General features: G+C 36.5%; 1 protein-coding gene across 1 annotated transcript in view; it reads right to left on the bottom strand.

The window, feature by feature from the left end:
* FVE (Transducin family protein / WD-40 repeat family protein) overlaps positions 1-13,263 on the bottom strand; it is a 159,487-nt gene that overhangs the window by 87,663 nt on the left and 58,561 nt on the right. The window contains exons 9-11 of the mRNA XM_089807014.1: positions 4,657-4,738; positions 516-589; positions 93-204 (exon numbers count right to left, since the gene is read on the bottom strand). Of these exons, the coding sequence (XP_089663140.1) occupies positions 93-204; positions 516-589; positions 4,657-4,738 (268 nt within the window). The remainder of the gene's footprint in view (positions 1-92; positions 205-515; positions 590-4,656; positions 4,739-13,263) is intronic.

The raw sequence follows: 13,263 nt of genomic DNA, 5'->3' as shown, positions 1-13,263 counted from the left end.
CCATAGTGAGAAAAAATATATATGATTTTTCTTAGAGGAATCTAAGCTGCATTATGTCATCTCCCATTATATGCATGCCACAATCAGCATACCTGGACACAAAGAACTGGAGCTGTGTGACCTTCAAACTTATGTACAGGTGAGCCAACTCCACCGGATATTGGATTTCGTCGGTCAAACATGCGCACTGAATTATCAGCAGACCTGTTTGTTTAAATATTATATTATGGAGTATATAAGAAGTTATATATCAGGAGTATATGATAAGATAAATAGCAAAGTGGGGCAGGATTCTAACAAAGCTAATTAAATTAAGATCATTGTTTAGGCATGACAAAGTGGGACAAGATACTAATAAGGCCCATTAAAACATTGTCGATTGGCACATTCCATGAAAATTAAAACCATGATGCCCTCAAAAAATACAAACCACAGTTGAACTTGATGATATAAATCGTGATAATGTAATAGTTAAACTCTAGTATCTACTAACAAAAGGTTTGTATACAACATACCCAGTCAAAATTAGATTCTCATCATGAGGATTCCAATCAACACAGTGAAGATCAGCATTATGTGCCTTCTCCACCTGCAACACAAAGTTAAAACCATTAAGTGAAATTAAAAGACCAAAATCCTCAATACGTGTCACTAATAGTATGACAGGCTATGAAAAATGCAGCCAATAAATACGAAAATTGCATGCACAAGGGTGTGGATAAGGTATCAGATATGGATATGGCCGATTTCTAAGACCCCCAATCTATATACAGCTGGATACCACATTAATTAAAAACACATACACATATTTAACACAAATTTCTAAGTTATTAGAGAGACTGTCATTACTTCAAAAGCAATATAGATACATAAATGATTACAAGTTAATTTAACACTTTATAGTATGCAAAATAGTGAATTTGCATTGGAAGATAACCCAGATATATGGGTCAGTGAAATAGAAATACATTTCATTTATCTTTTTTATTTACTATAGGTTTTGTTTGTACCATAACAATGAAAATTATTGCATTTATGAATTTCTTTAAATTAAATTTGGGAAGATTTACATAACGTTAAAAAACAAAAATCTCACATGGTATTTGGCACAAATAGAAAATCCAGGTTTTGTTAGCACACATGGGTAGAGTATTCAATGCATATTTGGGCAGTATGGGAAATATAGCACACATGGGTAGAGTATTCAATGGGTATTCAGGCAGTATGGGAAATGTATCCAAATTGGATACAGGGATATGGACCCCTGAGGAGGGACAAAGGAGTTTTCAGCTACTCCAATGAATATTGGTTGACAAAATTCAAAGAAATGAATATAACAACCACAACAAATTCAAAAACACAATCCAGAAGGTATATTTTATGATATGACTCAAATCACTAATGGCTCGGCTCAAAATAACTAAAATATATATTCACAACCTACCAAATATCATTAGTTTGTAAAGCATAGAACCATCTACGATATAGAGGAAGAATAACAGTCTCATAGAAGACATACATGAAATGGCATTTAGAACTGTGTGGTAGCACATATCACAACAACTTATATTATAAAAAAATATTGTTCCGTGAATATCATCAAAATACATGACTTGTGTACTTTGTACAGTTAAATCAAATGCATCACAAAAACACCTGTACACAAGTATAAAAAGTATAATGCTCATTTTCTTAAGAGATTTTTCAATCACCCAAACATCCAACCAAATATGTCATCAAACCAATAGAAAGATTCCATCTGAATTCACTCATTACAGGTCTAACAGAGAAGAGAGCAATGCCCAAATACCAACAAACTGTTAGCCACCACTATGATGCGGTAAACAATGACTTTAAGTTTTCATTATTCAACATGATATAATTCATAATTACACGGGGAGACAAAGGGGCCTTGACTTGGGGACAGTGGGGGGACGGTAGTGGGAGATAGGGAGGGTTGTATATACTATACATATGGTACTTAAAATGCTAGTTATATAAAGATGTAAAAGAGAATATACTTGAACATTGCATTAAATTCGAACATCAAACATTGAACATAAATAATCAAATCAGCAAATAGTCAGCACTGGGATGTCCCCCATCCTCAACGGAGGTGGCAGAATATAGTGGCAACACTGGGGAAAGGGGGACAAAGTCCCCATGTCCCCAGTGTGTCCCCATCTCTGAGACATGGGCCAAAAGGGCGTGGGGGGGACGCATCTCTGTGTTACTATTATATAATTCCTTCATATTACGAGTTTCAATATTACAACAAGTTTCAACTGGATGACACAACATGACTTCAACAATTCATTACAACAAATATTTCATTGTACACCTAAAAATTCTATTGCACACTTGCAATTGAAAATCCTCATGATACAACTCTTAAATTCAACGGCCTTCCAATTGCCTCAACAGAAGTCTATTCTTGAAAGACAATCTCAACAGACGTCTATTTTCAAGAACCATTCCTAACAAAAATCTACTCTCCAGAGCCAGTCTCAATAATTGTCTATTCACAAAAGCATTCTCAAGAACAATCTATTCATGGGTGTAATTCCTAATAACAATGTATTCTTCACTAAAACCCATTCTTAGTGCTCTCAGTAAGTAATGTGTATAGTTAGTTACAAAAAATGTAAACCCTTGTTGCAACACTATATAGGTTTGGTGGTTGACCACTCTCAACTTTTAGAGTGCAATTAGATGGAGTCCCTTGTATGGTTGATTCATAACATTATTCACATGCTAACACACATTGACTAAACACTCTAAAAATTTGGTTTTGTCATTTTGGCTTTATTAGCATTGTTGCTTGCCTTTTGAAATTAGTGAAAATGAGGTTCATTGTCCCTTGACCCTGCTGGTGATGTTCCTTCCAAAACCCACCAATCTCATTTGATTTGCCACCTCCTCTCATAATCAGAGTTTGCATAGTCCACTTCCAAGTTTGTCTACGAGTCTTCATTGATAATATCATCATCAGATTGGAAAGGCTTCCCTAATGTTAGTTGATGTTTAATTGTTGTCCAAAGAGCAACTGATTCTTTTCAGGGGACAATGTTGTGAGTGTAAAATGACTCTTATAATGTTCTGATAATATATGTTACCCAACTATACTTTAATTATTTGTCAGCTTCAAGCAGGTAAACGCATCAATTGGTCAACGGTCATGTTCCTCTTGACAACCATCGCGTCTTTTGTATAGATTGTGTATCAAGGAAAGCAATATGATCTACACAAAACAATTTTTATCCTTGGATGACCATCATTGGTCTTCTTCCATGACAATTCCATGTGTGGATAAAGATATACATTAATCCTGCATTTGCTATGCATTGTCATCTCTGTTATTAATTCATATACTCATTTCAACAAGGGCAGTAAACAGAGTTCAATCAAAAAAATTCAGGCCCCCAAGTAGGTGTTTTCAGACTATGGTTTAGAGTTTAGAGGTTATATCTTTGATATAAGGGCATTCAAAGAAACATTTTACCTTCCAAGAAGTTCTATACTGTGTTACTCTATAAGGGACAGACTGAAATGCTAACATAAGAAAAGAAAATTAAAATGTCACTATACCAAAGGGGACGTCTACAACATATATTGAGTAGAGTGCAACAGGATGCCAATGAAATTGAAAAAAAGAAGTTTGGTCAAAGGCTCTCCCTCTTATTTACATCTAATTACGTCATCAAACAAGAAACCAAATTAACACAAAAGAAAATTTCAGGAAGTCAAGAACTTTAGATGAGACCTCAGGCCTAGAATGAGGCATAATAGCTGAAATAGGGATTTTTGTATGATTTATCTTGATCCATTCTTACACCTGGTAATGAGAACAAATGCTTGAGTCTCTCCTAATTGTTGCAGCGAACACTTTTCGTCTCAAGATTTTGTGGTGGAATCCACCCTCATCCAAATTGATACAGAAAAATGAGGGACCACAGTATAAGGAATTTCATTTGAATGTACTTGTTGACTCTTTCCAGATGTTCTTTCTAGGCAGTTTCCAATACCTTCAATGAAGAATAAATGTTATTCCAGAAATGTCTTCATGTTTAAGCAACCTATAGAATGATTTAGTTACTTCCCTAGGATTTTAGCCCAAAAACTAATTTGGAAAAAAAACATGTTTCAAGAGTATTTGAAGCTGCTTATGAGTGATACGTCTTTGACATAACACAACAATATAGAAATGTGTAAAATGAATAATGACCAAGCTCCAAAGACCATTTTTCGAAGTAAATATGAACTTAATATTATCATAAAGAATGCCCTACAAGTATATAATGACATTACCCATTTTCCTCCCTCAAACTTTCTCAACTCTCTGAGCTACAGTAATAGAGGAGTTACAATTTGTCTTCACTGAGTCATTGGTCACCTTAATCTAACATTCATTCAGCTTTCAACAATAAAAAAGAAAACTATATTGTGGTGATTATATTTCAACTAACATACATACACAATTCAGTAAATATTTAAAAAAATGAAACCCTGTGATGTTTTAAAAATCCACTCAGCAACACGAAATTCTAGACCAAACAAAGATGTTCCTTGTGTTAGGAGGGCATCATGATCCTGCAATACAACATGAACTAATAAATAAAAAGTAACATGTACTTAAACAAATAAAATGATAAATACCTTAACAGCTGGCTCATTACCGGCACGAGCATCCCACAAAATAAGGCAGGAATCGTCACCTACACTGCAAAATTCCTGTGCACTTCATGGATATCATACAAATTGAAAGCATCAGTCAGGCAATTATTTGCTTGCAACGTTAATTGCACAAATACAAAAAACAGCGCAAATAGCACTATAAGTAGTTTTTAATTGAATAAAAAAATATGTGATGGTGGAGGAAAAATGTACAAGCAACATCCAGCAAGTAATTTTCAAATAAGTAATTAAAATCGGAAGACCTGGATTTGAGCATGGACCACCCAGTAAAACCTTGTATGTGAATCTGTAAGTGTCTCAATGAAGGATTCACGTTCAAAGCAGAGTAAAATCATGGATAAGAAAAAGCCATAATGGTTTTGAAGCTATTGCTGCTCAAGAAAAGGGGAAACTGTCCCACCAGTGTAAGGAAAAAGGATCATCACAGCAAGAGAAAAGCAATAAGACCTGTAAGGTCTTTCTACAGTTCAACAGTTTTGAGACATTAGCAGGAGTGCATATCAACACTTTTGAGACATTAGCAGGAGTGCATATCAACACTTTGGTAGTGTCCGTGGATTTTTCTGAGATAAATAAGGAAGGGGAGCCTTTTACTCTATGATTCATGCAATGTTTAAGGCAGGGGAATCTTTCCAGTCATTTCCAACACTTCTGGAAGCTGCAACTTTCCTAAAGTTTGCATTTTCTATCAAGACAGTAGTCCGCCAGTTGCAGACCCTTTCTAGAGCCAAGATAAGTACAATTGAACTTTTCATGTGCAGATCCCACAATCCAGGAGCACTCTACACCTCTTGAGGAAGTTTGTCATCTTCAAATAACACCAATATTAAAATAGACATCTATTATATGCACTTTTGGTGTTGGTGACCAGGATTAAATCATACTTGGCACAATTCACTATTTTTTGTAACTTGATAGTTGTGCGTATTAAATGATAAATATTAACTCTCTTTTACTTAATCTAAACTTAAGGCACATAATAATTATTTTTTTATTAATTATTATCATGCAACTTAGGTTAGACTCCTCTTAGGGTTTTGATCTTCTTTTATAAGAATGTCTCATCTTCTGTAGATGTGTGAGAATTATCAACAGTTGTGAAAATTATCTGTCATTTCTAATACTTGCACAACCCTCTCCTTTGCGACCATTGATTTGTCCTTCAAATCTTGCAATGCTAAAGGTCTATGTGCAAATTCATCTAGGGTACATGAGTTGTCACCCATATTATTTTCTGATTTGTTCTCAATTTGAGAACATTATATCCATCACACTTTGTTGTCTCTCTAGAATATGCCATACACTCTCCATGTGGCACAAATGGGATAACAATAAAACTCTTATGCAGGTGTTAATTGCAGCAAATAAAACTCTTGCAGATAATAACAACATTTTAAAAGCTCAAATCTCAACGCTGCAAGAAACACTTTTAGCAGGGAAGCTTGAATGGCAGAACATGAAGGATGAATGGAAAAATCTGAATGCTAAATTGGAAACAAACAAGGTCACAACAAATATCGAGTCATCTCATTATAAGGAGAGACCGATTTTTCACACTAATTTGTTGGGAAAGGCAGGGGTTGAAGAGGAGAGGAGAAGTTTTTCAGAAGTCACCAAAACTTGGGACAAAAACAGCAAACACCTTGATATGGCAAGAGAAGAGGCAAAGATTCGTGTGAACACACAAGACAGAGAGGTCAAGGAAAGGCAACGTAGGGCATCCAATATAATTATCAAAGGGATAAAAGATTATGGGGAAGGCGAACACACCCTCGACTTAACGAGGGATTTCCTACAAGATGTGTTGTTGTGGCAAGGACAAATTTGTCAAGCTTGTAGGGTTGGCAAACCACAAGCTGAGAGAAATAGGCCAATCAAGGCAGTCATGCCCAGCATTAGCGACAAACAAAATTTACTTAACAAAAAACAGCTCTTGAGGGGTTCTCGCTTTGTTATAGAGGAGGATTTAACCATGAGACAGCAAGTAGAAAGAAGAATGGAAATGGAAAAAATCAGAACAGCTAGAAATGAAGGCAAAAGAGCTTGGATGTTCAAGAGAAAAGCAATTATTGCTCATTTTGGCTACCACTCCAATGAAGGGCAGCAAGAAGGCAACAAAGGTGTGACAACAAACACATTAGCATGCAGCGATACAACAAGATCAGCAATCACGCTTAGCGATAATAACTCAACTTCGAGTCTTTCACATCAAAACAAATAGCAATCAAACTTAACCCACGCGTCCTTAAGTTTAGTTTGTTGGAATTGCAGAGGTTATCCATGGAGACGTGGGCCTAGGTTAGGACCTATTGCGAAAGGCAAAGACATTATTTGTCTCATAAAGACACATGAGCATGAGGGATGTAAGACCCCATTGTTTGAAGGCTACTGGAAGATGGCAGTGTGGAATGAGGTAGCGGGAAATGGTAAAGGTTATGGAGGTATAATGGTTCTAGTAAAAGAAAGGGAAGGTCGTGCCATTCAGTTGGAAAAGACTGATTCTAATAAACAATTCATATGGCTCAAAATTGTGGAAAATAACACTCTTATCAGGATTGCAGCCTGTTACTTTGCTCCACAAGTATCTAAAACTTATAAAAAGTGTGGCTTAGATCACAATGACCCCTATGCTGCGTTAAAGAAAGATGTTGCTATTTTTTCACAGCATGGGGATGTTCTTCTTGTTGGAGATTTCAATGCTAGGACAGCAAATTGGCAAGCAAGTATTTTCAGCTCCAAAGTAAATGATAACCCTATTTGGCTCACAAAAGAAAGAAATCATCAATGGGAAAGAATATCCGAAGATGCTAAAGGCTGCAATCATTTTGGGGAAGAATTGATCACTCTATGTGGCACATTTGATCTCATAATTTGTAATGGTTTGGCTAAATGGGCTAAGTCAGGCACTTTCACTTGCAACACATACAACGGAGCAAGTGTGGTAGATTATGTAATTTGTTCACAGAATTTGTATGAAAATATTGAAGAAGTTGCAATTGGAGAACACATTTGGGATCTCAAATCAGATATAGACCGCTGTACGTAAATTTGTATTGGGCAAAGGATAGGCAGATTGGAGCAAAAACCCAAGGCCCTCAATACCCCCCTTCTCAGGGCAGAATTTTGTTAACTTCAGAAAACAGTCACACTTTCATAACTACTCTTGAGGAACTTTGTATGGGACACCCTATGTATAAACATGGTGTTAATAGTTATGATTTATCAAATTTGATTCATGAGGCTCTTTCAAAATGCAAGAGAGCAAAAAATAGAAAATCTGAAACTAATTGTTTTCCAGCCAATGCTTGGTTTGATAAGGAATGCAAGAGGGCTAGAAGAAACCTAAGGGAGTCAAATAAAACTAACCTTGACATTAAGGCCTACAAACAGATCCTAAAGAAGAAAAAAACTAATTTTATGTTCACAAGGAGAGAGGAGTTAATTTTCTTGGGCAGAAATAACCCCAAACGTTTTTGGAAAGAACTCCAACCAAGGAGAAAACAAACTGAAAATAATAATATTACTACCACCCAATGGTTTGAATATGCTAAGAAACTTTATGAACAAGAGGGTGGAGTGGGACAGCCACCTTTGGTCAATGATGATACAAATCTTTTCACTATGCAAGAGATAGAGGCAAGGATTAAGAAGTTAGGTGGAGGTAAAGCAAAAGACCTTGTTGCGCTCCAAGCAGAATATCTGAAGTGGGGTATGAAAACTCTTGCACCGCACATCACTGAAATTTTCAACAAAATTTGTCAAGAAGGGTTTCCGAAAGATTGGACAATCAGCCTTGCAATACCACTTTTTAAGAGTGATGATGTTAACAATCCCTCCAACTACAGGACTATAATGATCAATCCCCTCTTTGCTAAACTTTTTGGCAGCATGATAAAAACTAGGATCAGCAAATGGGCAGAAGAAAACCATAAACGTGCTAAAGGGCAAGCTGGTTTTAGGCCAAAGCACTCGACAGTGGATCACTGTGTCACTTTGAGACACATTATTGAAAAAGAATGGGAGAAAAAGGAAGAGGTATTTTGTTGCTTTGTCGACTTTAGAAAGGCTTTTGACACCGTCCCGAGAGACAAGCTTTGGTTTAGGATGGAAGAATTGGGGATTCCTATGCATCTCAAAGCTGCTGTTCATAGGATGTACGAAGAGGTGAAAGTTAAAATCAGAACTTCAGATGGCATTTCAGAATGTTTTAGGAGCGATATCGGGGTCAAACAAGGCTGCCCTTTATCTCCTACTTTGTTTGGTTTATATATTGACAAACTGGAAGAGTGGTTAAACATGCAAAAGGGTGAAGACATTCAGCTAGGTGAATTTGTTATAAAGCTGCTCCTATATGCGGACGATCTCATTTTAATTGCCAAATCTGCCTATGGTTTGCAAGATCATCTATCTTCTCTTGAGCGCTTTTGCGGAATAGTGAGGATGCAAGTCAATATCAGGAAGACTAAGGTTATGATTTTCTCTAATAATGAAAAACAACACCAACATGAATTTTATTACAATGGAAGTGTTCTTGAAGAAGTTGCAGAGTATAAATACCTTGGCATCGATTTCAACAAAAAACTAAGCTGGTCTAGCTGCAAGTATAAAAGGATATTAGGTGGGTGGAAGGCTTTTTATGCTCTTCAGAATAGGTGCCGTGAAGCAGAGTTGTGGGATTGGAAAACTATTCAAACCTTGTTCGGTCTTCTTGTGCTGCCAGTTGTTCTTTATGGGTGTGAATTATGGGCCAGCAACACTACTATAGCACAATGGAAACAAATCGAAGGAATACAAAAGCGCTTGATCACAAGCAAGTTTAAAATCAAAAGCATTGTTCCATATGATATCATGCTAAGTGAAATGGGGGCTGCTCCTATTGAGGCACTTGCTATGGTTCGCCTTCTAAGTTATCTAAAAAGAATCGAAAAAATGGAAGAGGATAGATGGCCTAAAGTGGTCTTTAGTGAAACACTATGTCAACGAAAAAGGACATGGATGCAACAAAACATCAAATGGATGAGTAAATGGAATATTCAATTCAATATGTGCCCCACAAATAATAAAGAAATAAAGGTCTTTGTCATGGAGAAATTCTACAAGAGAAATTGGAGAAGTGAGAACGGAAGGAAGAAATTATATTATATAAATGAGTTCAACCCCACTTGTGATCAACTCCAAAAAGCACACATAGGAGCCAACATTTCTTGGAGGGCTAAAATTCTTATTGCTCAGCTGAGAACCAACTCTCACCAACTTCGTTGTGAGACCGGACGTTGGAAGAGGCCAAAGGAGGCTTGGGAAGAAAGAATTTGCAGATTCTGCAATTCTGGGAAAGTGGAAACTGAACAGCACTTTATTTTAGAATGTGAAGCCTACAAGAGTAGTAGAGATAAATTTGCGGACACTATATGTGACAGTTCTTCGCATAACCTATTCAACGAAGAGTACATTGAGCAATTGGGTGGACTCATCATCATCCTACACAAGCAACGAACATTGTTACTTAAGTCTGCTTGAGTTGTCTTGCTGTCCCATAGGCTATTTTTAGCCTCGTGGACGTTAAAATTTTATCTATCTATCTATCAATATGATTGTATGAAGATTCAGCAAAGAAGTTTCTCTCTTCACATTTTCTCTCAATATGGATTTGCAAATCACCAAATGAGTTTTGAATACTCCTCACCTGTGATGATTGATTCTTCCTCTTCCTCCCCATTATCTACCTTAGCTGATTGGAAAGGATTATTCTCTATGCTTTCACCATTTCCAATAAGAGATGTATTCAAAGCTGTATTTTTCACCTACTCCTCAAAGTCATGGCACTCATTTCATCTGCAACTTTTTCCTCATCACCTCTTGGCTGCAATATATCTTCTTCTTGAATAAGTTCACAAGTATGTTCAACTGCCCACGCCTTCTGACATGTGAAACAAATCTGTCCTTTCCTCATTTGATGCTTACTCTTTTTAGAAGATCTTGCAAGATGTATTTCCAATGAAGTTGGTTTTTCTTCAGCCCATTGTTTTTTTAACTTCTCAATCTTCCACTCACATTGTTTGGGCAGTTTGTTGACTAACTCATAACCAGATTTGAAAGCATCTTGTTCATGCCTTGAAATTGCTAACAATATATGCATAAGGGGCTGGAAATGAGCATTACTCTCATTATATGTCATAACCATAATGGTCTTCATGGCTGTAATGACATCTTTATTGTGTTCTTACCTGATTGTGACCAAGAAATGTTGCAACATGGTATGAGTTAAATCATACATTTCCAAGTCAAGCATAAGATTACTCAATCTGATTTATGCAAATGCTTTAAGCATGGCAACTCTTCTTGAGAAATGATAACTTCTGATGTCTCCAAGATATTAGAAGCTATCAGCAATTGGCTGAAGTGCCTCATTCATTATGCCATCTTCATAAGGTTCTTGAGGCATTGCAGCTCTTATGATCTCCATCAAACAAGTAGTAACCAGCAATCTTGACCACTTGTATTGACTTAAAGTAGTCACTATACAACAACAGTAAACTGCAACAAAACAAAAGGAGATTCCTCTACAACTGTCAAACTAGGTTTGAAACTTAGCTCACCAAACACTTAAACCAAACTGTCATCTGATGCCATTGTCTTCATATTGCTTTTCCAAAACTGATTTCCACTCGCTATGTTATTTTGTCAAACAGTTTGCTTGCAATATTGGTTGTTTAGTTTTCAAATTTGAACTTAAGGTAAAATCAAATTTGAACAGGTCTACTACACAAGTTGTTAAGAGGAAGCCTAGTCTAGTAGGGAACCTAAATTACTCAATTGAAATTCATTGGCTCTTTCACTTATGTTTGGACTACAAGTACCATACTCAAAACTGGATTCCAAGAGTCAAAAGCTAATACTCACAAGCTACAGTAGAACCACAAATCATATCAACTAATTAATGTAGACCGACTGATATTTGGTTGAGATGTTGTCTTTGATGATAAACAGGGACCTTTTCAGCTCTCTTCTCTAGTTTTGAAACCTGAAGGCTTTGCAAGCTAAGGATTTTGGATATAGTCTTCCATTAGGTCCAGTTGCAAGGAGAGATTCAAATATCTCTAACTTTGGCTTTGTGGAGTCTTCTAGGCATGCTATTGCACCAACCAAGTTTCCTCCAGAACTTGTTAATCTAGATCCTGATGAACCTGTTCCAGCCAATCCGGCACAGTCGTTCCTCCAAAATAAGATATTGGTACTTCTACTCTTTGACTGAAATGGTTGGCCAAGGCCATAGGTGATCTTCATGATGATGAGCTCATTGAAGGTAGGTTATCTTGAAACAATAGAAAATAATAGAATATAGTGAACTTTGCTCTTATGGCCAACATTCACAGTACTTGTAAGACTCAATCCTATTCAGAGGCTAAAGGTATTCAGAGGGCTCCTAACTTCAAGGTTGCTAGCAAAGAATACCATGTATGCAAACTAATGAAAACACTCTGGCCTAAAACAAGCTCCTCGGGCTAGATGCATAAAGATTGATAAGTACCTCAATGATCAAGGCTTTAAGAGGTGTCATGATTCCAATTTATATATCAAAACTATTTGTGCCAATCCTTTGATATGACAGATTTGGAACTTCTGCATTACTGTTTAGGTGTTGAGGTTTGGCAAACAAATGATAGTATTTTTATACCTCAGTCCAAGTATGCCAAGAAATGCAAGATTGCAAACGTACATCCACAACTATAAAGAAAGGGCTGAAGTTTTATGTCAAATCAGATTCACCTATGGTGTACGAATCTGTGTTCAAACAACTAGTGGCTTATCTCATCTACCTCACTACCACTAGACCTGACCTATATTTTGTCATGAGTTACATCTCTTGCTTCATGACAACCCCTAGAGCTAAACATGGGTTGCAGCAAAGTATGTGATGCATTATGTGAAGGGTATTTCTGATTTTGGCATTCTATACAGCAGAAGCAAAGATCCTAGACTTTTGGTTTCACAAACTCAAATTGGGCAGCTTCGATTGATGACAAGGAGCCTACATCTGGGCATGTCTTCAGTCTCAGAACAGGTGCAATCACATGGACTAGCAAGAAATAATCCCTATTTCCTCAACTAAAGCAGAATAGCAAAAAAGTGGTAAAGTAGTCTGTGAGGCAATTTGGCTTTGAAGGATGTTTTTTGATATGCACATGACTTGAGCAGATCCTTCGCCTCTCTTTTGTGACAATCAAGGGTGCTCAAACTTGCAAAAAATCGCGTATTCCATCAGCGAACCAAGCATGTTGAGCCTCATTGTCATTACATCTGCAAGCTTGTAGAAGACAAATCCATACAGTTGCAATATAATCCAACTAAATCAGTCTATAAACATTCTCACCAAGTCTCGATGGGCTTGGACGAGTTTGTAAAATTTAGGGGACAACTTGGTGTAGTTGATAAATTGAAATTGACCATTTAGGGAGAGTATTAGAATAGTATGTACGTATATATTTAGATAAGGGTTAATAATGTAATATAAGTTTGTTATGATAGGGTTAATAAATTATCTTATCTAATCTTAAATTATCTTATAAT

The sequence above is a fragment of the Cupressus sempervirens genome, chromosome 10 (genome assembly GCF_028749045.1).
Source record: "Cupressus sempervirens isolate cs-2001-9-10 chromosome 10, ASM2874904v1, whole genome shotgun sequence".
Taxonomy (NCBI): domain Eukaryota; kingdom Viridiplantae; phylum Streptophyta; class Pinopsida; order Cupressales; family Cupressaceae; genus Cupressus; species Cupressus sempervirens.
The sequence above is the reverse complement of the archived record's forward strand: the minus strand, read 5'-3'. Positions and strand labels throughout refer to the sequence as shown.